The sequence below is a fragment of the Neomonachus schauinslandi genome, chromosome 4, assembly GCF_002201575.2.
Source record: "Neomonachus schauinslandi chromosome 4, ASM220157v2, whole genome shotgun sequence".
Classification (NCBI taxonomy): Eukaryota; Metazoa; Chordata; class Mammalia; order Carnivora; family Phocidae; genus Neomonachus; species Neomonachus schauinslandi.
The window spans coordinates 100245872-100272099 of record NC_058406.1 but is presented as its reverse complement, the minus strand read 5'-3'; the positions used below and the strand labels follow the sequence as shown (position 1 = coordinate 100272099).

Here is a 26228-nt window from a genome sequence, read left to right as displayed (position 1 = left end):
TGGTGGGGAAAAGCCCTAGATCAAAGATGAGGTTGGCATTTCGGGTGAGACTGGCCTGTTTCTACAGGGTTTCTCCCTGTGCAGGGAGGATGGGGCCGGGTAGCCCTCCTGCGACCCTGCTGCTGGAATCACAGCCTATGCACACTGTTCACACGCTGCCGTCGGAACCCGCACCTGGACAGACAGTGTATAATGTAGACGCTGCGTTCACTCATCTCAGCCCATCCACGTGGGTGAATCATGCCCCCCTGGTCCAGGGTGAATGGAAGGCCATATCACACACACCTGCCTTCTGAGACATGTGTCTGAACCTTTCTCATCCCTGCCCCGATGGGAACCCACACCTGGCCGTCAGCATCTCTGAGAGAACTGGGCAGCCTTACAAGGGTGCCAGGCAGCCAAGTGAGGAGCCTCCATGCGCCCCCTGGTGGCAGCAGAAAAGGCCCGGGACCCCTCAGCCCTGATTGCTTTTGGATGGAGAGCCTCTTGGAGACATTGATCTCCCGGAGGGGCTGGATGAGCCACTGGCTCTGCTCACACCACAGACCGACTCACAAGGTAGGAGTTGGCGGATATGTGGCTGGGTCACAGGGGTCTTTCGGGCATTCTTGCAACATTTTTGTTTACATTTACAACTGTTTCAAATAATTTGGTACAAAAGCAGAGATGAAAGGATGAGCCCCATCCCCACTTACTCCCTGACAGGACTGACTTGTGAGCAATGACAGTCTGATCTGGTGAGTCTGACGTCCCACTCCCCACTGGCCAGGGGTCTTGGGCAAGTGACGTGACTTTGGTGAGGCTCAGCACCCTCAGCTGTCACAGGAGATTCTGCGTGGACTGGAGAGTGTCCCTGTGAGGACCCAATGCTTCCAGCATAATAGAGCTGCTGCTGAGCGGGCACGGGAAGGGGCATGGTAGACAACAAAAGCAAAATAACTGTGTGTTTCATTTCTGCTTCCTGAGTTGCTATAATCCTGAGGAAGCCTTTGCTTCTTTGCCCCTCGGGAAGGGATGGGAAACAGGGGAGAAGGTGGTCCTAGTGTGGAAAGGCTGTTACTGACCAAATAGGGTTGAGGGACAAAACCTTCCATGGCCAATTGCACTAGACAACATTGACATGGTAAGGAACGTCATATACTCCTTGCTGCTCCTACAAGGTGATTTGATGAGCAAAGAAAGTCTCCTAACAATGCAAATGCTTCTCCAAGAAGGGAAGGCCGAAAAATAACCTGAGTGGGAAGAAATGGGAAATTGGGTTTTAGCCTGCACTCCTGTGCGAGTGGGGCCCCAAGGGGGTCTTGCTCAGCAGGCAGCATTTTCTGAAGAATCTGGAGAGGGGAACAACTCTGCTTTGCTCCTGAATGAGGCCATACCCATGTCAGGTGCACAGGCCATTGATCACTTACAGGACTTACACCACTGAGCAGACACGTGACTGAAAACATATCCACACGGGGGAAAAAACCACTGACGCTGCAGAAAAGGTGACAAGCACGCCATCCGTGGAGGATGGAAAACCAGGCCTAGAGCTTTGGCTTCACTGAAACCATGCTGTACAGGCAGGACTCGATGCTCAGGATCTTCCATCTAAATGCTCCAGAGGAACGTAGTCACCCCAGGAGCAAAAACTTTGAAATCAGCAACAATATCACAGACGCTACAAATATGGAGCTGACTGGAAACCTGTGTGGAGAGCCAGAGAGTTTGCAGGAAGCACACAGGAAGTACAATTGGCAATAAAATTTCATGGGCAGCACAAGATTCTTCCGGAAAGAAAGAAAAAGAGGCCTGTTACCCAGACGTCTCCAGGTGAGATAGTGGTGCCTGAGTTTTTGCCCTTTTCCCTCCATTTCTCCTCTCTAACCTGACTTGGTACCAACAGCCTGCACTTGTGAGGGGGCCAGGTGACAGAAGGTAGTCTGCGACAGAAGGAAAGGAAATTGGATCCACAAGATACCTTTTTTTTTTTTTTTTTTACGTAGTCTCCACAACCAGTGTGGAGCTTAACCTGGGGCTTGAGCTCACAACACTGAGTTGAAGATCTGAGTGGATATCAAGAGCTGGATGCATAACCAAATGAACCACCTGGGAGTCCCAATGTTTTCAAAATTAAATCCAAGAGCAGAGTTCAAACCAGTTTGAGTCTACAGGGCCTGTTGCCACGGGTGCATGTCTCAGCCTATTTAGCTTGTTGGATACAGAGAAGACAGGCTTCCTGGGAGCCCCAGGAACTTTGTGCCCCTCACATGGGAGTACTTACCAGCTCCATCCAGACCCAGGAAGGTTTCCGGCTTATCAATTATGGATGAGGCGCTTGTATACGGCCTCCAGGTGTCTGGCAGGTCATGGCCAACTGAAGAAGTCAAATAACATTCATCCAGTGAGTCCTGTGGGACTTCATTCTCTTCTGCCACTGGCAGCTCCCTGGGGAACCTGGTGTTACAGGGAGGACAGGAGATGCAACGAGAAGGTTGAGTCAACATGGAGTCCCAGCTGGTTTTGTTGGCAGGGAGGAGGGACTGGTCACAGGAAACCAATGGGAAGTCCCCATCAAGGGAGATGAACCATTCTGCCTCTCTCTGGGGCCAGAGTGTAGCTGCACTGGGGACAGATCAGGGAGGCAGGGAGAGAGTGAGAGCAGGAGGTGCTCAGAGCATGGCCAGAATGGGAGCTTAAGGGAAGCAGTCTGAACCACCCTGTGCACAAGAGTCACAACACACAGAACACTCAGAAAACAATAAAACCAGCATCACACTGTTGCATACATTTTGTTGAAATTTACAGAAATCACCAAGACAACCCCAGACTGGCAGCACTGTAGATTCCTAGAAAGCTCGTGTGTCCAATGCCTACTTGTCTAAATACTGAGACGTGAATTTTTTTTTTCCTAAACACTTTCCTTGCCATGAATTCCTGCCAACATCATAATGCGAAACCAGCAGCGACAGATGGGCATTTTGGATTGATCCAATACGAACAGTTCCTGTGATTGCTTAGGATACCCGCATCAATGGACTAGAGGTTCCTACATTTGGGAGGGATTAAGAAAGGGGCCTGTAGAAGTACCACAGTGAAACAGAGAACATTGCTAACGGACCACGTTGTGGGTAGCTGAATGCGTAAAATAGGTACATTTAGCACTTTCTAGATTTGCCTAGATCTGAGATCACCATTGAATTAAAGCCCATGATTCTTCAGAGTTACCTGGGGCATATCCGGTCTTGGTCTTCCACCGAAAGATCATTATGATTTTCTACAAACAAATACACACAGGTCCAGTCATATTAAACAGAACATTTGTACATTAAAATTAAGTATCCGATACAACTAGTACATGGGCATAATTATCCTTAGTGGGGCAGCAGGATATTGTGAGAGAAAATCGTCCAGGAGGCCTCAGGTAGTGTCTTGGGATTGTGCCTTGGTTTGCTTTCCTAAAGCATCGGGCATGAGCTCCCTGATGTGATAGAGCCACAGCTCAAGAGTCCGTGTACAGAGGGAAACATCTGTTTTACCACAGATTCTGGGGGAACAGCTTACCTGCATTCGAAAAACGTACTGCAACCTTCTCTCATTACCTTATCCCATGAGATGCTCTAGGTGTGAGGGTTTAAGGGAATTTAGACCCAAAGACCAGACTGGTGGATGGAATCTGCAAACCCTCACATCAAAAGGAATCTGTCGTGTACAATCCTTTGTGCCACACAGACATATGAGCCATGCATGGGGAGGGGCAATGCCCAGGCTCAGCTTTGCTTCGGGGAAACATACAAGCAAGCTGATGGTAGAGGTGTTGATGTCCTCATACTCCAGGGATGACTCAGTCGAGACAGCCAACACGGAGGACACAGACACTGGGGATCAGTGCAGTCAAAGCAGGGAAACGACAAATCCAAAGATACAGGTAAGGCTGACAGCATCTTTGGACAGGCACAAATATTCAAGGGACGTTGTTCAGGTATGAAAACGAGAGCATCGCAGATGAGGAGACACATTTAAAGGAAATTAGGAACAAAGACACACACCTCTGCATATGCAGCAAAAGTGAGTGTGAGTTTGTCACATCTGCCTTGACTCCAATGTCCTAACTTCTGTCAGGAGCCAGAAGCATGGCCTGAGATGAGGAACAAAGGGCAGGTCCCTGACTCACCTGATGTCTATGCTGAAAAGTCTATCCTAGAGCCTGACTCAGATCCCTATGTCTACCGGGCTTCTACACAGCAATGACACATCTCAGCGGAACCAGAGGTTGGGATACCAAAAATAGTGGGTCAACTTGGGAGTCCTGTTGGAGCTTTATCACCTTGACAATGGAGGACTCACTAGCTACTTCCAGAGAACAACAGATGTCCAGATCTTGGAATGAGTTGATGTCAGCCCTCCCAGAAGTCCCGTGGGGGTCAGACAGGTCAGGAAGTGCTGAGGAAGTCAAATAGCATTCATCCAGTGAGTCCCATGGGGCATCCTGCTCTTCCACCACTGGCAGCTCCCTGCTGAACCTGGTAGGGTGGGGAGATCTGAACATTAAGACAAGAAAAGTAGACACCCCAGCATCCTAATGGTTTTGATGGGCGGCGGCGGCGAATTACACTCATAACAAAGGGACACACCCATTATTGACGGCAAAAACTATCCTCCTGTTTCGGGGGCAGAGTGTGGCTGCTGTGGGGGCAGTAGACATAGAGAACAGAAGGTGCCCAGGGCAGTGGCCACAGAACTAAGCTTCTGAACAACAAACTGAACTATTGTGGAATGGAAGTTTTGACTCACAACATGCATGGAGAGTCCCAAAGTTGGCTTCAACACTTTTACATAAATTGTATCGACCAAGTGAACCCGGGCGTTAAAAGGCATCTTCAAAATGGAGAGATCTTGTGTCTTCAATGCCTCTTTCTCTAACTATTGTGACATGATGTGAATTTTATCCTAGATATTCTTTGGCTATAATATATCCTCAGTGTGGTAAGACCAAAGAGGGAGAGGCAGATATGCCTCTCACTCTGGTTTTACAAAAAGAGAGAAGAGGGGAATGCAGAGAATCCCAGTGACTGATTAATTCACCAAGTTCAACTGAGTGCAGGTTATTGAAATGGAGGGGTCAATAAAAGGAACTTAACCATGTTACACAGTGAAGACACACATCATGCTTAAAAGAGATATTTTGTGATTGGAGAACGGATGAAATAAGTATGTTCGGCAATTTCTATTTTTTCCTCGAAATGCAGTCCTTCAGTTTAAGCACTGAAATAACAACCCATGATTCTTCAGAGTTACCTGGGGCATATCTGGTCCTGGTCTTCTTCCTCCTCCTGATGGAATTGATTTTCTGGAAATATATACAGACAGGGCCGGTCATTAAGGAGATCCTTCTTGGTACGTTAATAATCCAGTGTCTCATGCTACCCACGCACTCAGATATGTTCAGTGTGAGAACAGGTTTAGTCAGAAGAATATTTCAGGGTGCCTCCGATATTGTCTTGTGATAACTGGCTTGATTTCCCAGCCTGAGGCATTTGGAAAAATTTACATCGTCTAGGAGATTAGCATCACAGTTTCCCCTGTCGTAAGTCTGTGCAAGCACTTTAACTTCTCTTTTTCACACCGATTCTGGGGAGCCAGCCTCCCTGCATTCGAAAAGGATGACTGCAGCGTTCAGCCTTCTCTCATCAGATAGCTGGTTGTTGAAGGCTTAGTGGAATTTGTACACTGAGACTGAACAGATGGAATGCAACTACAAACCCTCAAATTCAAGTGAGTCTTTGGTGCTACTCAGAACATTGGCCCAATTCATGTGGTGGGAGAATGCCAAGGCACAGCTGTGCTTCTGGAAACACAAACAAGCTATCAGTGGAGACACTTAGGGTGGGTTTTCAGACAACCGTTTAGGAAGACAAGCCAACCTAAAGGAGACAGAGAATGGGACTAAGAACAGCAAAACCAGTTAACCCTGGACAAGAATGCCAAGTGACTGCGGCAAGCATAGATTCTTAAGGGACCCGGCTCAGAGATGAAGCCTAGAGCTTATTAAAGGTGAAAAGAGACATGTCATCCACACTAGGTCTGACAGACACCTTCTATGGTCATGTTGCTGAGGTGAGTTGAGTTTGTGGTGCCTGCCTTGGCCCAACAACGACCTGACAGAGAAGCCAAGGTGACATGGGCATGCCCTGGGAGTAGGAAGAGAGCAAAGCTCCCTCACCACCTCATCTCTGTGCTTAAAACTCAATCGTAGAACCCAGTTCAGATCAGTATGTGTCTACAGGGCCTGCCCACCGGGATGACCTCTCTCGGCACAGCAGAGGTCTGGGGTACAAAGAACAGGAGATCTTTGTGGGTGTCCAGGTGGAGCTTGATCGCCTGGACAATGGAGTACTCACTGGTCCCTTCCAGAGAGGAACAGACTTCCAGTTCCTCAGGTAGGAAGATGGCGGCGCTCCTGTAAGGCCAGTAGGAGTCAGACAGGTCGGGAAGAACGGAATATGTCAAGTAGTGTTCATCCTGAGAGTCCCTTGAGATGTCCTGCTCTACCACCTCTACCAGCTGTCTGCTGAGCCTGCAGGGTGGGGACAACTGAAGATTAGCCTAAAGGGATCTGAAATCATATGTCCTGTCTGGCTTGGATGGAAGGCAGAAAGGAGTGGTCAAGAAAGCAAAGAGAGGGAGGACCCATTAAAGAGAGAAACAACTCTTGTTTTTGTGGGACAAGTTGTGTTTGTCACAGGGGCAGCAGATCGAAGGACAATAAGTGCTCAGTGCACAGGCCAAATAGCAAGCTTGTGAAGAAAGAGACTGAATTATCTCTGTGCCGTCCAGTCATGACTCACAACATACAGAGTCCCAGAATGGTGGCTTTCCCCCTTCCATTCAAATGGCATTGAGTTCTGCATGTAGTGGCCAAGCGCGGGCAGCTTTGGGGGCAGTCCACTGGCACAGAAATCTCATGCCAGGAAGGCCTCTTTCTCTGAACATTGTGGCATGATAGAATATGTTTGTCTACTTGCTATGATATTTTCATGTTATGAACACGTCAACATGCGAAATCTAAAGGCAGAAAGCAGATGTGCATGTCTCTCTAAAGCACACAGGAGAGAATGAGCAAGCACAGCGATCCCTGTGACATATTAGTTCACCTGGGTCAGCTGACTGTGGGTTACTCAACTCGAGAAGTAATTAAGAAATGGGAAGCAATCCAAGTACAACAATGAACACAGAGAACATTGTGAAAATGGATAATTTGTCATTGACCCATCGGATAATATAGTTCTCTTCAGCACTTTCTGCTTTTCCCTGGGTGCCACTTTTGAATTCACAGCCCCCAAGTATTCAGAATTACCTGGGGGCAGCTGACTCTTGCCCTTTCAGCCCCTCCTGATCAATTCGGTTTTCTGCAAATAATGAAGAGAAAGAGTTACAATAAGCAGATTCGCCTTCACAAATGCCCACTCCTATATCCTGCATAGCACAGGACAGAAATAGAAGCACAGTAATAACAGGCAACTGTGAGAGTAATCATCCAGGAGGGCTTAGGTAGGGCCCTGTAAGCAATCACTGGGATTGTTCTCTTGAGTCATTAAACAAACGTCCCTGATAAAACAGGCCATCATCACAGCATCCTAAATCTTGAGTCTATGCAGACGAACTGATTCTGTTTCCCAGAGATCCTGGGGAACTACCTGGCTACTTCCTAGAGGATTGCTGCAATATTCAGGCTTTTTCCATCTGAAATGCTGTTGGTGAATGGTTTAGAGGAATAAGCCATTCAGATTAAACCAATGAACGGATCCTACACACCATCAAATCAGAATAATCTTCAAAGCTACAAAGAAACAGGGGCCATTCATGGGGTAGGGAAGTTTCAGGATCATGCCTTGCTCCAGAGAAACATACACTGTCCCATAGCAGTGGTCCAGTTCTGGTTCTCAGCTGACTTGGGATAAGACAAGTGAAGAGATAGACTAAGGGAAGAGAGTGAACCAGGGGAGTGCCATCTCCAAAGATACAGAAAAGGCTGCCAACAGCCTTGGCAGGCATCGAAATTCAGGGGCATGGTTTAAGAATGGAAGTTAGAGACTTTCAAGAGAGGACAAGAGCTGAATTCAAAATTAGGAGGTCTGGCAGTGACCTCCTGTGCCTGGGCTGGAGAGGTGTATGAGTCTGGCAGGGTGTGAGGAGCAAGGAATATGGACACTACCTGGGGGACCACGTGGAGTTATAGCCCCTTTGGAATCGGAGCATTCACAGGCCATATCCAGAACAGACCCGAATTCCTGTTCATCAAATAGGAATTTGCCATCATGGCAAGACTGGTCGCTGTCACACCCTTCTTGCAGAGTTGAAGGAGTCAAAAGACATTCATCCACTGTGTCCTGTAGGAATTCCTTCTTTTCAACTTCCTGGGGCTCCGTGCTATGCCGGGTGAGACAAGAATGATAGAAGATCAAACCAGGAGGATCAGACACCGTGGCTTCCTAGCTGGATTTGATGGGAGTTATAGCGAGTGGTCACAGAAAGCAATGTGGCTGTCCCCTTGGAGGGAAAAAACTATCCCCCTATATAAGGAGCAGAGTGTGGCCTCCTATATGAGGAGCAGTGGGAGACAGAGCAGCAGATACTCTGTGCACTGACCTCATAACCAGGTGATGGAGGAGGAGACTAAACCCTCCCTGTCATACTCACGTCAAAATTATGACTCCCATCACACAGAGGGAATCAAAACAAGTGGCTTCAACCCTGCTGCCTATGTTGCATTGACTTTTACATGCAGTGTCCAAGTGACTAAATTTCCTGAGGCCTTACTGACTCTCAGACATTCTGACTCCAAGGAACATTTTCTCAATATTTTGATAGGACATGCATTTATTCTTCAATTTCCTCTCTTGCTATCAAAAATCCTCCAACATGATGATGTCAAACAGGCACAAAGCTGATATGCATCTCACTTTGGTTTTAACCACACAGGAGACAACAGCTGATTACAGGAATCCCTGGGTTTGGTCAATTCATGTGTGTCCACTCTCTGTAGGTTATTCGACATGAGAGGGAGTAAGAAAGTGAGACCTACACAACTACCACATGAAAATAGATGACATGGTTAAAGGGCATATTCTGCTATTGACTGAATGGATGGAATAGTTCTAGGCAGCACTTTCTCTTTATCCCTGGATGTGAGGTCTCCAGAGGTCACCAGGAAAATGCATAGTCCACAGTCTTCAGAGTTACCTGGGGCATGTTGGGTGTTGTCCATTTCCTTCCCCAAGATCATCTTGACTTTCTGAAAATAAGTTCCAAGACAGCAGGTCACACTAAGGAAATTACACTACCCATATTACCAACACAGTGACCACCCACACTGCAAGGAGATCAGGTTTCTCAGGGCAAGACCCTAGTGTTCTGGCAGGGATATTCCAGGATGCCCAAGGTTAAGTCTTTTTTTTTTTTTTTAATTTTTTTTTATTAGACAGAGAGAGAGTACAAGCAGGGAGAGCAGCAGAGGGAGAAGGAGAAGCAGGCTCCCCGTTGAGCAGGGAGCCTTATGTGGGGTTTGATCCCAGGACCCCAGGATCATGACCCGAACCGAAGGCAGACGCTTAACCGTCTGAGCCACCCAGGCACCCCCCAAATTAAGTCTTAGGAGCAGTGCCCAGGACTGCTCCCTGACCTGCTGCGGAAATTCACTTCCTTGTCCCCTACAAATTATCCCAATATCCCCCTCCGATGAGAGTCTGTAAAAAGAGTTCCTAATATATTTTCCCCAGAGGTCCTGGGGAAGAGTCCAAGCACCTTCTTGGAGTGTTGCTGCAAAATGGGGTTATTCCATGAGCTATCATGGTTCTTGACGCTTCACGGGAATTAATACTTGAGACTAGACTAATGAATCCGTTGTAGAAACCCTCCAATCAAAAAGAATCTTTGGTGTTCTACTGACACAAAAGCCATTTGTGGTCTGAGTGATGCCAGAGCCCGGCTTTGCTTCACAGGAACATACATACAAGGTAATGATACAGTTGTTTGCAGATGACCACTTGGCTAAGTTGAACCAACATCGAAAAGATAGTGCCTGGGACTGAGAGCAGTGAAACCAGGGAAAGCACCTTTCCTGATATGCAGGCATGGGAGCCAACAACATTGGACAGGTCTAGGACCTCGAGAGATATTGATCCTAAAGAGAAAGTATCATTGCATGGAACAAAAGACATTTGATCCAAGGAGGGTATCTGACAACACTTTGTGGATGTCCTACTGAGGTGGGTAGAGTTTGTCGCCCCTGACATAGGTGCAATGGCCTGACCCGGGGGCCAGGGTGGCAGAGGCACGGCCCCTGCCTAGGATGGGTGAAGGCTCCCTGACCCACCTGATGTCTGTGTTTCCAAATCCATGATGTCCTGATTTAAAGGAATGTGTGTCTGTAACGCCTGTGTATAGAGATGACCTTCCTCATTGTAGACAAAGTATGCAGAACAAACAACATGGACATTACCTGGGGGACCACACGGAGTTTCATCCCCTTGGGTGTGGGAGCATTCACAGGCTAAATCCAGAGCAGAGCCGAATTCCCGTTCATCTAATGGGAATTCGCCATCACTGTAGGACGGGTCGCTCTCACAACCTTCTTGCAGAGTTGAAGCAGTCAAAACACACTCATCCACTGTGTCCTGTAGGAATTCCTTCTTTTCAACTTCCTGGGGCTCCGTGCTATGCCGGGTGAGACAAGAATGATAGAAGATCAAACCAGGAGGATCAGACACCGTGGCTTCCTAGCTGGCTTCGATGGGAGTTAGAGGGAGTGGTCACAAAAGGCAAAGGGCCGCCGGCTGGAGAGGGAACAAGCACTCCATCCTACAAGGGCAGAGTGTGGCTGCCTGGTGCTGGGAGAGTAGCAGCAGCAGATCCTCAGAGCTCCGGCCACAGAAGCACTGACCAGGAATGAGAGTCCACCATCCCAGTAGGGTGCAGTCCCAACATGAAGCACAGATGGAGAGCAGACCAGGGGCAACCACCACATGCCTGAGTCGGGGTGACTTTAACATAGAGTGATCAAGTGCTTATAGCTCTGGAGTCCCTGTAGACCTTCTAGGCACCTTGGTATTAATAGTGTCACATGACACCCCAAGTTTTTGGGTTTTGGTTAGGTACTTCTCTTGGTGTTTAATTTTGCTAGTTGTCTGTTTTCCAATTCCTTGGTTAGCTACCTTCCTACCAAGGACCTTAGAGAACTGAATAGGAAGTACATATGCATCTCCTCTCGGTGTCCATTTACAGGAAAGAATGGGTATTTTGTACCCACGGGGAATCCTAAGGCTGGTGAATTCTTCTTGGTCTTACAACACCACAGAGACCACAGACAACCAAGCTAACAGGGCCATCCTCTGTGGACCATCTGCAGTTGCGCTTATCCTTGCATCTGACATCAGTGACTCTCCCGACCTCACTCACTCTACTTTCTGAGACCCTGTCCATTTTTACCCACACGTTATTGGTTCCTGAATATTCATTGTCACCTGGGAGTGAGGGTTTCTTGTTCTTCTTCATCCTCCTCATCCTCATAATTCTCTGCAAATAAATTCAGAAATGTCCCGTCAGCTATTTCCCATATCAACACTCTAAACACAGTGGCTTCTATGGCCCTAGAGACCTAAGGGTCTATGCATGACTAGGTACTCTACTGAGTTTAGGGCACTGTCTTTAAGAATTGCTGTGGCATGGATTTCTGATGCATCAGGCAGTGTGTCTCTGATTCTGAGGAGCAGCATCCTTGAACCTGGGCAACAGGTTTTACTGTCTCTTGTTGTCCATATCAGGGGATGCTTGTCAGCTTGACTTCTGCAAACTGTGTCTCGCAGCGTGTCGCAGGTCCCGCCACGGCCACAGGCTCTCTGTGTGTTCACAGCTCTCACATAGAGCCTCCTCCTTGCCCTCATGGCAGGACAACCACCCTGTCCCTCATCCCTCCACCAGGGACTTCATGGGCCCCCATGGGGGCTTCAGTGTTATCAAGGGGACATCTGTCTCTGAAAAGTGTTCCAGTCTAAACAGCGCTCCCACCTCCAAGTCCTACTGCATCAAGTACCTCGTCCAACTCCACACGGTCAGGAGCTTTATTTTTTCCTGAAGTGCATTCATGAATTTTCCCTATCTCATCACTACAGTGTCAACAGGTTATTTGATATACATTACAGATGAGGAGACCGATATGGAGAAAGTTAAACTCACTTTCTCGCCCACAGTTAATACAGACCGCGCTGAGTCTGGGAACCTCCCACTTAGTGCAGGGACCCTTGCACACTAACAAGCATCCTCCTGTCACATTCCGCTTTCTGGGCTCAAACACCGGTGGAGGCTGCCTCCTGCCCCAAAGGCTGCAATTCCCTCAGGGAGGAAGCAGACACGTGGAGCACCACGACCTCCACCCTGTGCATTTCTCCTCTCTGTTACCACCTTCCAGTCCCGGTCCTCTCATGGCCCCACGCGCGATGGGGAACCCAGGACAGCTGCTGCAAACAGCGTGAGGGCAGGTGGGGAGTCTCTTGTGAGCCCAGGGCCTTGGGGCAGCTCAGGGCATCAGGGCCTGTGGCCGCCCTACCTGCGCTGAGCTTTCGGACAAGGCACTTGGGCAGCCTGCGCCCCTCAGCCGGTTGCTCTTGGAAGCCCGGCCCTTGGGGATGCTCAGGGTCACCATGGGTTAGGAGGTCCTCGAGGTGCTTATTGAGTAGTTGGGAAACGTCTTTCCCTTCCCATAACTTCTGATACAAACGGGTCAGCTCTTTAGCCTGATCTTTAAGTAGGATATGACATAGCCTAAGGTGGGACAGAGAGAAAATTTTAAAATGCAAAGAGTTGAACAAAGGATTATAAGGGCTTTCGTGGATATTTCTGGCAGAATTTCCCCAAAGGAGCCCTTGAAGCCGAATTCACACATGTGAGGTGACCTGCCTGTGGCAGAGAAAGAAGAAGGTAAATCAAGGCCTCCTCTGTATCAGACATGCTCCTGTGAGCCCCCGCACATCCCTTGCATCTTCTCCTTCTGTAAACAGAGCCAGGGGTCCTCCTAAGCACACGCCAGAGACATGTCCCTTCAGCTGCTCAATTCGGGGACACCCATTTCCCTGGAAAACTACATATAGGGCAGCGTGCAGTGAAAGGACACAGCGCCAGACACAGAAGGGTGGACAGGACAGCTGGTGTGAACTGGTGAGCTCAGGAGAATGGCAGGGTCAAGAGGACAGCATTGTCTGAAAGAAAGGATGACAAGCTGTGGTCAGCCAGGTCGTGACTCTGTGAAAGGTAAGTGAGGTGGCGATCTCACAACACTGTGAATGTGTTAAATGCCACGAATTATTCCCTTGAACTTGGTGACTTTGATATCTTTTTCAAAGGAGAGAATGAGGCTCTGAGTCATTGGAGTCCATCATTTACCAATCACTGTTGTCTTAGTTGTTTTAGAAACATTTGCGTCACGTGCCTACCATGACGTTTCTGCCCTTTCCTGGCCCAGACTTGTTGCTGCCCCAAGTCAGAGATGCCCACGGCTTCCCTGCAGCCTCCCACACGGAGCCCTCCTTACCTGAGGTTCTCAGCCACCGTGTCTGCCCGCTTCCCCTTCTCAAACCGCACCTTCCCCCCCCAGCACGGATTCGATGATGTCGGTGGACTCTTCACACTCTGAGAAACAGAGATGCCTGCCTCAGTGGAAAGCTGGACATGCTGCTGTGCTCGCTGCCTTCACGGGACGAGGCAGGGTCCATCCCGGGACAAATGGAACCCCGGCCACCAGGCTCTGCGCTGGGAGCTCCACATCTCATTCCTCAGCCTCCCAACTCCAGGGCAGTCGATTACTCCCTGTTGCAGAGCCCAGGAAAGAAGAGCCCCAAGGCACAGAGAGGAACTGGACACGGTGATGAACTGGTATGTGGTGGAGTCAGACTTCGGGTTCCCCTGATTATGGCCACTCTAGCAAGCCTTGCAGCCTCCTAAGTAAAACACTGAGCAGGGACATGACGTAAGCCCCCCAGGGCTACAGGACCGATGGGTCCCCTGAGCTGGGATTTCTATACTGAGCAAGTATCTCAAAGGTAAAAATTCATCCGGTTACACTTGTGGAAACCACAATGCATAAAACCAGAAGCACCTGAAAGGAATATGGCCAAATCCTAATACAGTTTGTGTTATGAGAAGCAGTAGAATATGAACAGAGTTACATGGTTCCACGCTCTGCTCTTAGAGCTTTACAAGAAATCACTCAGTATTCATTCGGACTCAGAGAAGTAGGTCCCACAACAGTAACAGTTCAACAAGGAGAAAACTGAGGCACAGGACGATGGGCGGCATGGATTTGAGTCCAGGAAAACTGGCGCGGGGCCCATGCTCTTCACCCCTGTGCTCTGTTACGTCCACCCCAAGCCCTCGGGTGACATCTCTTTGCATCATCTTCACATCCGGTTTCCCACAGTTATGTGATGATTTTCAGGAAAGTTGTAAACAAAACTTTGCTTGTCCTTCCCTGGAAGCTCATCATCTCTTCCCTTTCCTAAAGAGCAGGCCTCAGTTTTTACTTTTCTCTGCATCACTCGTTTTTAATTATACCACCCCTGGTTGTATTGAAAGCAAATTGTGAGAAAATGACCAAAATTCGGGCTCAGAGTTGTCAGGATTCCTTCTTATCTCTCGGCTTTGCACGTGCCCCGTCCTCACGATCCTTCTGTCACCGCAGGCCCCTCCTAATGAACAGGCAGCTGAGCTCCCCATTTCAGGCTGCCTGTGGGGGAGGGCCTGCCCCACACCCTGCCTTGGGTGGTTCCCCGGGATGTGGTCTCCCCCACTCACCCTCATTCTCACTTGGCCACGTGTCTCCTGGCCCAGGCCTGGACCTGCTGGCCATCCTGCATCTCTCAAAGTTCCCCAGCTCAGGGAGAGACAGAGGAGGTAGCACCGATCGTCTGATGTTCCCTGAAACACCCTCAACCTTACCACTGGGTATCAAATGGCCTCCGTGGACTCAGGAAGCAGAGTCTGTGAACGGGTTCCCTCTCACCAGGGGAGTCACTGTGTGGATGGCGTCACTCATGGATACCACGGTTTCAGGGGGGAAAGGAGACCTCACTTCCGTCTCCTTGAAAGCAGGTGGTGTCACCTGCTACCGTCCCCCCTCCCCACCTCCGCGCCCATGTGTGCCATCAGCATGTTTCCCCAGTGTAACCATCTCGGTGCTTTACCAGTGGGACCTCAGAGAAGCGGGACCGGAGAGAGTTCCTTAGTCCCTGACACTTAGGCCAGCAGTGATGCAGGATCTGATACGGCACAGAGACCATCCTGAGAGGACCAGGCATTTCTGTGTCTGCACCAGGAAGCAGTAACTGGGATGTTCACTCTAACCCCACCTGACATGTCACTGTTAACCTATTTGTCTTCAGTTTTCCCATCCTCAGCAAACTGAGGGTAAATACCCACTTCTACCTTTCCCAGATTGTGGTCAGATGAAATTTATCATGACATTGGAAATAGAGAAGACAGCATCTGGAGAGGTTTTTAGTTTCTCAGAAGGAATACAGACAGCCATCTCTTTGGAGACCATGACCTTGTAGGACTTACTGTATTTCCGCAGCTGGTTGGCCAGGGAGTAGGCAATAGCTTCGGATATCAGGAATTTCTCCTTGAGGTCTCGGAAGTCCTGCTGGCTTTTTTCCAGCTGGGATTGAAGCTCCTGGTTGATTTCCAGGAGGCTGATTTCTGCCCCTGGATCAGACAGAGGGCCAAGAGGTGCTGCCATGGTGACGTGTGGCCGAAGAGGAAGAGCGGGGGACTGAGGAGAAGAAACCCAAACACATGATGGGTTAAAAACCAGTGAAATCAAGTAGGTTTAATCAGGCCTGAGGGGTGAGGATACAGGAAGTCTTTACTTACTGTTGGGAACTATTGGAACAACACCCCACAGCTCTTGAGAGTCGGTAACCACAAAAACAAGGTTCAAGATGCCAGAGCTGAGAGCCGAAGGCCCTGCCCCTAGCTCAGACTCCAACTGGAACCACAGAGGGAGCACCCAGAATGCCAGGTGACGGTCTGCACTTGAAATAACAGAATTGGAACGTCCGGGGTGTCATGGAACCTGGGGAGCTGCTGCCTTCCTGTTGCCGAGGCCATGTGGATACACAAGGCTGCCTGGTCCCCCTGAAGGTCCCCACTGATGGGGACCACCCCTCACTGGCCACTCTCCCTTGTTGTCTACCCTTGTGCTAATACCACAGTTCCCATCTCTTTCTAAAACATTATCTCAGCATAGTTCTGATTGTTCATTCTTGTGTGTGTATAAATCACCAAGGCAGAAATAGTTCCCCAAGTAGTTTTCTTCTTTGTTCATCTTTATTTATTTGAGAGAGAGACTGGGGGGATGGGTAGAGGGAGAGAGTGTGACAAGGCGCTCAATCTGACCATCCATGAGATCATGACCCTCGCCTAATCCAAGAGTCAGATGCTCAACCAACTGAACCACTCAGGCACCCCTCCCAACAGGTTTTCTTAAGGGCTGTCATGGACTCATCCCACTTGCCTTTAAGGTAAAACAGATCTGAAGGCGTTTCCAATAAGGGATAGATTCCAATGTCTTACACTGTCATGATGGTCTTCCCTGTGTCTGTGGTTTTTTTTTTCCTCTGTCCACTAAAAACACGAGAGAAGCATCCTAGCACTTTAGTTATCTTTGTTTGCTTTGTATTTGACAAGCTTTTACATTTATTTGGATCTTCCTCCATTTACAATACATTCTTAGGATGTATGTAGGAAAGGAAATGTTCTTTAAAGCAAAAAAAAAAAACCACACACACACAAAAGCCAAAACACAGGAGAAAAACCAATGTTAATTTATGCAATTAATTATGAAACTGTTTCCTGTTCCAACTCTCTCGGTATTCTTCTTCCTGCATCTCTATGTTACGTAGGGTTCTTTTCCCCTTATGTGGACATATATTTTCAATTTTTTTAGCTAACTACCTAGGAGTGGAATTGCTACGTCATGTGTAACCCTATGTTTAACTTTTTGAGAAACTGCCAAACTATTTTCCAAAGCAAAGCAACTACACCATTTGACATTCCCACCAGGAAGATCTAAGAGTTCCATTTCTCTACAATCTTCCCAACGCATGTATTGTCTTTTTTTTTTTTAAGTCATACTGGTGGGGGGAAGTGGGATCACACTGTGCTTTAGATTTGTATTTTCCTAATGACTAATGATATTTTCATGTATTCGGTGTTGCATTGGTATTATCCTTTAGAGAAAGTCGACTCAAATTCTTTTTCCCATTTTTAAATTGGCTTTTTACTGCTTAGTTGTAAGGGTTTTTTTTTTTTTTAATGTATTCTAGATAGCAGACCTCCATCAGATATACAATTTGCAAATATTTCTCCCATTCCATGGATTGTCTTTTCATTTCCTTGAGAGTGTCCTTTGAAACAAAAAGCTTTTAATTTTGATGAAATCCAGTCTATCCATTTATCCTTGGGGTTGCTTGTCCATTTAAGAAACTGGCTTCTAGCCCCAAATCATGGAGATTTATAACTACATATTCCTCAAAACATGGCTTTTGAATGAGAGCTTTCCTGGGTTGTAATGGGTAGTGGACATTATTTAATAATGTCTCTTGTCTGTTGATTGATATTTCTCTCAATTGATACTCATGTGCCTGTTTTCCCTCCTATGGAGCATGCCATGGCCTGTAACAGAGATTTTGGAAATGGTATCCGTCGATACCCTAGCTTTGTTTCAGGGGAGAGTCCTGCTTATATAGTTGAGCTGGTCTTAACCTCACCCACAGTTTCACAAATTGCTCAGGGCCTTTAGAGGTGAGTAGTTGATTATCTTTCTGAGGAACACTTGTCCAGGAGTCCAGATCATTCTAGGTCTAGAATGGACTTTCTCAGACCCCTCCAGACCAAGAAGACTGCAGGGGTTGGACCTAGTCAAGACGTTCATCTCAGGTCTTAATGGAAAGTAGACATGCTTCAGGGTTTGGGGAAAGTTGTTCAATACAAATTGGTTCCTCTCCAATTTTCTATTATATATATGATTTCTTTCTAGAAAAGTTGAAAGGGTATTTATTTTAGAACAACTTGTCTATTCCTTGCGAATTGTCTGTCTGTGCTTTTAAAAATGTATAAAGGAGAATTCAAGGTCAAATATATTCTTAGCAAAAAGTACAGTTCATGTACCCTTCTGGGTGATCATACCAAATCCTATGAACTATCTTATTATTAAGATGCTATGCTTTTCCTGATGAGAAAAAAAAAAAAAAACCTCAGAAAAATTACAAAGCTTCCCAAGGCCACATATCTAGTGAAGAGAGGAGGGAGCCATTAGAATCCATTTCTGGGGGTAACATCCAACTCTTGATCTCAGTTCAGGCCTTGATCTTAGGGTCGTGAATTGGAGCCCTGTGTTGGGGTCCACTAAAAAAAAGAAAGAAAGAAAGAAAGAAAGAAACCAATCTAGCAGATATCCTATGCTTTTCATATGCTTATTAATCATTTGGATATCTTCTTTTGGGATGGGCTTTTTAAAATATTTCTGCTCATTAATACACTAGGTTGTTTCTCATTTTCTTTGTGATTTATAAGAGTTCTTGATATATTTTGGATGAGTGTTTTGTCAGATACATACATTGAAAATAATCATTTCTGGTCTGTAGATGGCCTTTGCATTTTAATGAATGGATGCTAGGATCATGACCTGAGCCGAAAGCAGACGCTTAACTGACTGAGCCACCCAGGCGTCCCTTCATATACATTTTAAAATTGGTTTGCCATTTTCTTCACAAATACCTACAGCAATCTTGATCAGAATAATATTAATTTGTTATCCTAACAAAACTGAGGCTTGCAATCAACGAACATGCTACCTATTTCTCTGTTTACTAGTCTTCTTCAATTTCTCGCAGCAATAGTTTTTAGGGGTCTTGGGTCTGCTTCATTTTTATATATTCATAAGCATTTAATAATTTTGGATGTTACTCTCTTTGCGTTTTACTGAATTTCATTTTCTCACTACTAATTGTCCCTGCAGAGAGATACAATAGATTGTGAAATCAACTTATTTAAGGTATGATTTAGGTACAATAGACTGCATGCGTTTTAAAGCATACAGTTAAATGCTATTTGATAGATGTACACACTAATGAAACTTCTGCTACAGTCAAGACACAGGGCATTTCCACTACCTCACAACCTCCCTTGTGCCCCTTTGTGGTCCATCACTGCCTCCAGCCTCAGACCCAGGGAACCATGAATAGTAGAGATCACTGCAGTTTTAACAACTTCATATAACTGGAAATACATATATATACGCTTTTATGTCTGCCTTCTTTCATACAATGCAGTGCAATGATTTTAAAATTCATCCATATTTCAGGGCACCTGGGTGGCTCCGTCGATTAAGCGTCTGCCTTCAGCTCAGGTCCTGATCTCGGCATCTTGGGATCAAGCCCCGCGTGGGGTTCTCTGCTCCCCACGGAGCCTACTTCTCCCTCTCCCTCTGCCGCCCCCCCCTGCTTGTGCTCTCTCGCTCTATCAAATAAAGAAATAAAATCTTTAAAAAACAAATTCATCCATATTCCCACATGCACCAATACTTCATGACATCTTTATTGCTGGGTAGGATTTCAAGTGTTTCGTGTTTGTTTATACATTCATCTGTCACTGGACTTTTGTATCACTTCCAGTTTGGGGCAATCATAATTGGGGCATAATAATAAAGCTATTACACACATCCACATGCTGATCATTCTGTAGACGTATTGTGTAAATACCTAGGATTGGAATGACTGTCCATAGGATTTGTATTTGTTTAATCTTATAAGTAACTGGAAGTTAGCTTTTCAAAGTGGTTGTACTATTTTTCATCCCCACAGCTATATGAGATGTCCAGGTGTTTTATGTGAGATTTCAGACTTTCTGACTTTAGCCATACCAATAGATACGCATGATATCTCATTGTAGTACTGACTTCTTTCCCTCACGACCAATGAGTTGTGCATCTTTTCATGTGCTAATGCACCATTCATATATCTTGTTTTGTGAAGTTTCTATTCAAATCTTTTGACCAATTATTGTATTGTGTTGATTATCTTATCAGACTATATGATATCTAATTCTAGAGAATAGTCCTTTGTAGGAGATAAACATACTTCTATATCGTGGCTTCCCTTTATGTTCTCTTAAGGTTGTCTTTTCTTCGAGAGTTCCCTATAGAAAGATAAAGATAGATAAGTTCGTTTTTGTATCCAAAGAAATAATTCATTGCCTACTTTAAGCTTGCAAAAACATACGGTTGAGCTTTTTGGAAAATATAAAAAACATTTATTGAATTTGAGGGTATGAAAGTTTTTGCCTTTGTAATTTGAACTGTTTCAACGGGTATATTGAGATATAATTTCATGCAAGAAAGTGTATATAAGTAAAGTCTAAAGTTTAGTACATTTGAACATATACATGCATCACCCAGGTAGTGGATATATCTATCCCCCCCCAAAAGCTTCCTTGTGCTCCAGGCAATTGCTCCCTCACATTCCCACCTCAGGAAACCACTGATTGGCTTTCTGTTACAACAGAATGATTTCCAGTTCCTAAGGTTTTATATTTTGAGATCATATGCTATGTGCATTATTTTGCTTTGGTATTTTTTCGCTCAGAATAATTATCTGAGCAAAAAATAAAATCTTTACCCATTTTGTTATGTATGTGAAGAGATTACTCTGCTAAACCAAGTAGTATTCCACGAGCTAGATACGCCACAATTTGTTTTGGTCATTTACCTGTGAATGGATTTGAATGGCAATTAAAAATAGAGTTTCTATCAATAGACTTGTATGAATATATCTCTTTTTTTTTTTTTTCATTTGAGTGGAATGGTGGTGGCCTATGGTAGGGAGAGGTTTAATATTTTGAAGAATGTCGCAGCTGTTGGGGTGCTTGGGTGGCTGAGTCGGTTAAGTGTCTGACATTGATTTTGGCTCAGGTCATGATCTCATTGGTGGTGAGATGAAGCCCCAAATAGGGCTCCATGCTCAGCGGGGAGTCTGCCTGAGATTCTGTCCCTCTGCCTCTCCCTCTGCCCCTCACCCCACTCACTTTCCTCCCTCTCACTCAAAGAAATCCATCTTAAAAAGAAAAAAAAAGATTTCCAAACTATTTTATAGAGTAGTTGTAGAATTTAACATTCCTCTCAGCAGTGTATGAGAATTCTAGCTCATACATATCCTTGCCAATACTTGGAATGGAAATTCTTTTCATTTTTGCCATTTTAATTGGCAGATAGTGGTTTAAATTTGCATTTTTCTAATGACTAATGACGTAGATCTCGTCATGTTCTTATATGCCTTCCATATATATTCTTGGCTGAACTGTCTTTACAAATCTTTTACCCATTTTATTTTATGATTTTCTTATTTTAAAGGTTTTATTTATTTATTTGAAAGAGAGAGAGAGCAAGAGCGGGGGTGTGGGGTGGGGTGGGGAGGGCAGAGGGAGAGGAGAAACACACTCCCCTGTCAGTGGGGAGACTGACAGAGGGGGGCGGGGCTAGATCCCAGGACCCTGAGATCATGACCTGAGCCAAAGGCAGCTGCTTCACCAACTGAGCCACCCAGGCACTTTTCTTTTACCCATTTTTAAATTGGATTGTTTGTCTTCTTATTATTGTCTCTTGAGAGTTCTGTCAGTGTTCTATTAGGAGACCTTCATTAGATATGTAACTTATAAATATTTTCTCCCTATGTGTGACTTGACTTTTCATTCTCTCACCAATGTCTTGTGAAGAACAAAAGTTTTAAATTTTAAATTTTAAAATTAAATTTTAAATTCCAAAAGTCCAATGTATCAATTTGTTCTTTCATTAATCACAATTTTGGTATCATATCTAAGAAATCATTGTCCCAGGGCTCCTGGGTGGCTCATTCAGTAAAGTGTCTGCCTTCGACTCAGGTCATGATCCCAGAGTCCTGGGATCTAGCCCAGCATCGGGCTCCTTGCTCAGCAGGGAGCCCGCTTCTCCCTCTCCCTCTGCAGCTCCCTTGCTTGTGCTCTCTCTCTGTCAAATAAATAAATAAAATCTTAAAAAAAAAAAAGAAAAGAAATCATTGTCCAACTTAAGGTTATAAAGATTTTTTTAACGATTTATTTACTAGGGCGCCTGGGTGGCTTGGTTCGTTATGCATCTGACTTCAGCTGAAGTCATGATCCCAGGGTTCTGGGATTGAGCCCCCTGTCGGGCTCCCTGCTCAGCAGGGAGTATGCTTCTCCCTCTCCCTCTGCCTGCCCTTCTGCTTGTGTTCTCTCTATCTCAAATCTTTTTAAACAAAGATTTTATTTATTTAATTTGAGAGAGAGTGACAGAGAGAGAGCAAGTGGGGGGCAGAGGGAGAGAGGGAGAGAAATTGAAGCAGACTGCCCACTGAGTGCATGACCAACTCTGGGCTTGATCCCACAACCCATGAGATCAGGACCTGAATCAAAATCATGAGTCAGATGACCCACCAACTGTGTCATGCAGGTGCTCCTAAAGATTTTTCTACTATGTTTTCTTCCAAAAGTTTTAACATTTTAACGTTTCTACTTTGGCCCTTACTCTCTTTTAGGCTCATTTCTGGATGGTGTGAGTTCTGGATCCAATTTTATGTATTTATTTCTTTTCATATGCACACACATATGTCATATCCATATCCATGTGTTGAAAAGATTACACTTTACCACTTGTTGAAAGATTATACTTTTTTAAAAGATTTATTTATTTATTTTGGGGTGGAGGGGCAGAGAGAGAGAGAGAGAATCCCAAGCAGACTCCCTGATGAGCATGGAGCCAGATGGGCGGCTAGATCCCAGGACCCTGAGATCATGACCTGAGCCAAAATCAAAAGTCAGACATTTCACCAACTGAGCCACCCAGGTGCTCCAAAAGATTATACTAGGTCATTTATATTTTTATATGAATTTTAAAATCAACTGGTCGCTTTCTATCAAAGATACAGGCCGAGGTTTTGAGAGAGATTGAATTGAATCTATTGATCAAATGGGGAAAATTGATGTTTGAACAGTATTGAATCTTATGACCCACGAATAAGGAATTTCTCTTCATTTTCTCTGGCTTCATTCATTTCTCTGTGAAATATTTTGTGATTTTCAGTCAGATCTATCCCTCAGTATTTCATGCTTCATGCTCTTATAAATGATATCACTTGTCACATTTCAGTTAGGCATTGCGCTCACATAAAACACAGCTGAGTTTTATATACTGATGTTATATCTTGATACAAACAAATGCATTTCAGATTCAAGCTAGATCTGGCAGTGACCATTTCTTTGGAGATTTGGGTATTTGTCAGGTGAGAAGAATCTTATTCCATTCACTTGGACTTTTCTCAGCAGCCCAAGGAAAAGGAATAACCCAACCCACAGCAAGTTCTGTGGCTGGGCAGATTGTACAGAGTCTAATGGACCAATGCATGTGAAATATTGTGTATGCTCAGTAATAGACTTTCCTTGAGTGTCGCCATTCAGTTGGTAAGGCTGCCAATTAATCTTGTGTTTAGCTGCAATACCACAGTTGCAAAATTTAGAGGCCAATGTTCTCTCTTATTATGTAACTTAGTCTTCAGTCATCTATTCCCACATGAGGTACTGCCAGAAGATTTAGATTGGTGTGCGATGAAATATCCATCAAATACCATGAATTGTGCCCAAGTCTGATCCGTCTTATTTCTATGTGATCTATTCTAAAATGACACCAACAGCATTTAAACAATAGTAGCAGACTGAGGGAGTTTGGCTGTCTGACTCAGTTGCCTTAGGAGACAATGGCTCTGACTCCAAATCTGAAGTAGGTGTCCACTCCCAACAGTCTGGAAGCCTCGGGTCCTGATTCTGCAACAGAATCTGTAGTCCTTTGTGTCAGCTTCATCCCCCAAACCAAGAGTAAATGATCTCTGGTTTAAGTAAAGACTGGTGTGTGTAGCATATTTATGTTACCTCTTTAGGCACTGAACTTAACATCTTATCAGGTAAAGCTTGCTCACCTGTGTGACTCACAAGGTCACATTCCCAGTGGCTCAGGTGACATGTCTCAAAGAAACCAAAGCATCCATTCAGTATTAGGTGTCTCTCCTAAAGTTCACCCTTGATGGGCTAAAATGTGACTCACAAACAGCTTGAAATGTGTTTGATTTATGTTTGTCTAATGGTTTTCTAAAGTCCAATTACCCAAATGACTTTCAGGCCAGTGTTTTGTTTTTTTTTTTTCCCCAATGCTCTGCCTTTTTGACAGGACCCATGAGTCAATATAAACATAGATTTATTCCAATTTGTTTATAACCAACCAATCATTGTGTACATGACATATAATTCTATACATTCCTTCTTTTACCTGTTTACTTTCGGGTGTTGAGATAATATGATGCTATTCGCCTCTTCCACTGACATCCTGAATTACAATTCTGCTCTCTGTTTAAAAAAAAAACAAAAACAAAAACAGCTGCTTTACCTGGTTATTCATCAAAGTCATCATAGGATGTGTTTAAATCTGCATCTTTGTGAACATCATTACTTTTTAAAGATTTTATTTATTTATTTATTTATTTTTTTAATTTTCTTTTTTTTTTTTAAAGATTTTATTTATTTATTTGAGACAGAGAGAATGAGAGACAGAGAGCATGAGAGGGAGAAGGGTCAGAGGGAGAAGCAGACTCCCTGCCGAGCAGGGAGCCCGATGCGGGACTGATCCAGGGACTCCAGGATCATGACCTGAGCCGAAGGCAGTTGCTTAACCAACTGAGCCACCCAGGCGCCCAAGATTTTATTTATTTTTGAGAGAGTGAGTGTGAGATGGGAGAACAGAGGGGAGGGAAAGGTAGAAAGAATCTAAGTAGACTCTGTGCTGAGCACGGAGCCGAATGTGGGTCTTGACCCCACGACCACGACATCATGACCTGAGCTAAAACCGAGAGTCAGACACTTAACTGCCTGAGCCACTCAGGCGCCCCTTGGTGTTTCTAAGAATAGAAAAGTCGTTTTTGGCTCAAGCCAATAGTGGGTAATCTGTGAAGATATGATTGCAGATCATGGACTAAATATTTAGTGTCCAATGAATCCAAAATTCTGCTAGAAATGTTTTCCCAAGATTGTGTAATGTTACTACGAGCCAGCTCACCTGTAACTTCCAAAGCCCCAAACCTTTTTCTCCAAGACCTAGGGGATACTGTCACAAACTCAACCCAGCCCCTTCTTGAGCCACCCTTCGAGTGATCTGTTTTATGGCATGACCCAACAGGCAGAGCAACTTTCCAGCTTCTTATGTGCGTTAAGGGCCTCCTGTTTCTGTTACCAATGGAAGTAAGTGGTTTGCTTTGTTATTTGGCATCTAGAGCCATGATTCGGGTCAGGTTTGTTTCCCCAGAAGTCACTAGGTGCTGTTAAATGCAGTAACTTTTCTCCCACTACACTACACTTGACCCCACTCATGTATTATATTCCCTAAAACTTCACTTTCTGAGTAGATCCTTGACCCTTTCTCTTCAAGGCCAACCCAGGCAGCATTACTAAGAGTATTATTAATATCATGTGGCTTCAGATGCAAGGATCCCCTACCCTGGCCCTTCCTGACCTTAGAGCAGAACTATCTGCAGTAAGAATGGACATCTCCAACCCTTATCCAAACATCACTGATCCCTCTCAATCCACACTTACTTGGAGGACATCCACCGTGAGGGCAGCTCCAAGGTCGCAGCTAGGTCGTCTGGAGCAGAGCCTCATGGTCACATCCTCCTCCTCGTGGTACTGGTGCATCCCAGCAGTATAAACCAACCCCAGTTCATCCTGTGGGGCTCCTCGGCAGGTGCACAGGTTCACAGTGGACGAAGTTACTCTTCCAAACTCCTTGCTCAGCTCAGGCTGCTCCTTGCAGAGTTGGAATCTTCTGTATGCATTCCTCAGTTTCCCCGGATTTTTCTGAACTCAACTTGTCCTTATTCTTACCTCCTTTGGCAACCACCTGCTCCACCATTGCCTTGTCCTTCCTGGGGTTATTCTCATCCTCCAAACCTGCTGATTTTCTGTCTCCCATCTGCTCCCTCTCTTTTCTGTTTTCAGTGTGGGCTCAGCTCAGGCTCCTGCAGGAGACACACAGAGAAGGGACCAAGTCAGGTCTCAGCTGCAGTCCCCAGGGCGGATTAACAGGCACCTCAGTCCCTCATGCACTC

General features: G+C 45.6%; 1 protein-coding gene across 1 annotated transcript in view; it reads right to left on the bottom strand.

The window, feature by feature from the left end:
* Nucleotides 1-25815, bottom strand: part of LOC110581980 (neuroblastoma breakpoint family member 6-like) — a 33858-nt gene extending 8043 nt beyond the window's left edge. The window contains 13 exon segments of the mRNA XM_044914346.1: nt 2264-2604; nt 3208-3256; nt 5278-5329; nt 6277-6556; nt 7337-7388; nt 8195-8409; nt 10355-10385; nt 10481-10695; nt 11284-11320; nt 12584-12775; nt 13615-13662; nt 15589-15799; nt 25717-25815. Of these exon segments, the coding sequence (XP_044770281.1) occupies nt 2264-2604; nt 3208-3256; nt 5278-5329; nt 6277-6556; nt 7337-7388; nt 8195-8409; nt 10355-10385; nt 10481-10695; nt 11284-11320; nt 12584-12775; nt 13615-13662; nt 15589-15799; nt 25717-25815 (1822 nt within the window).
* Nucleotides 25816-26228: the final 413 nt, after the last annotated feature.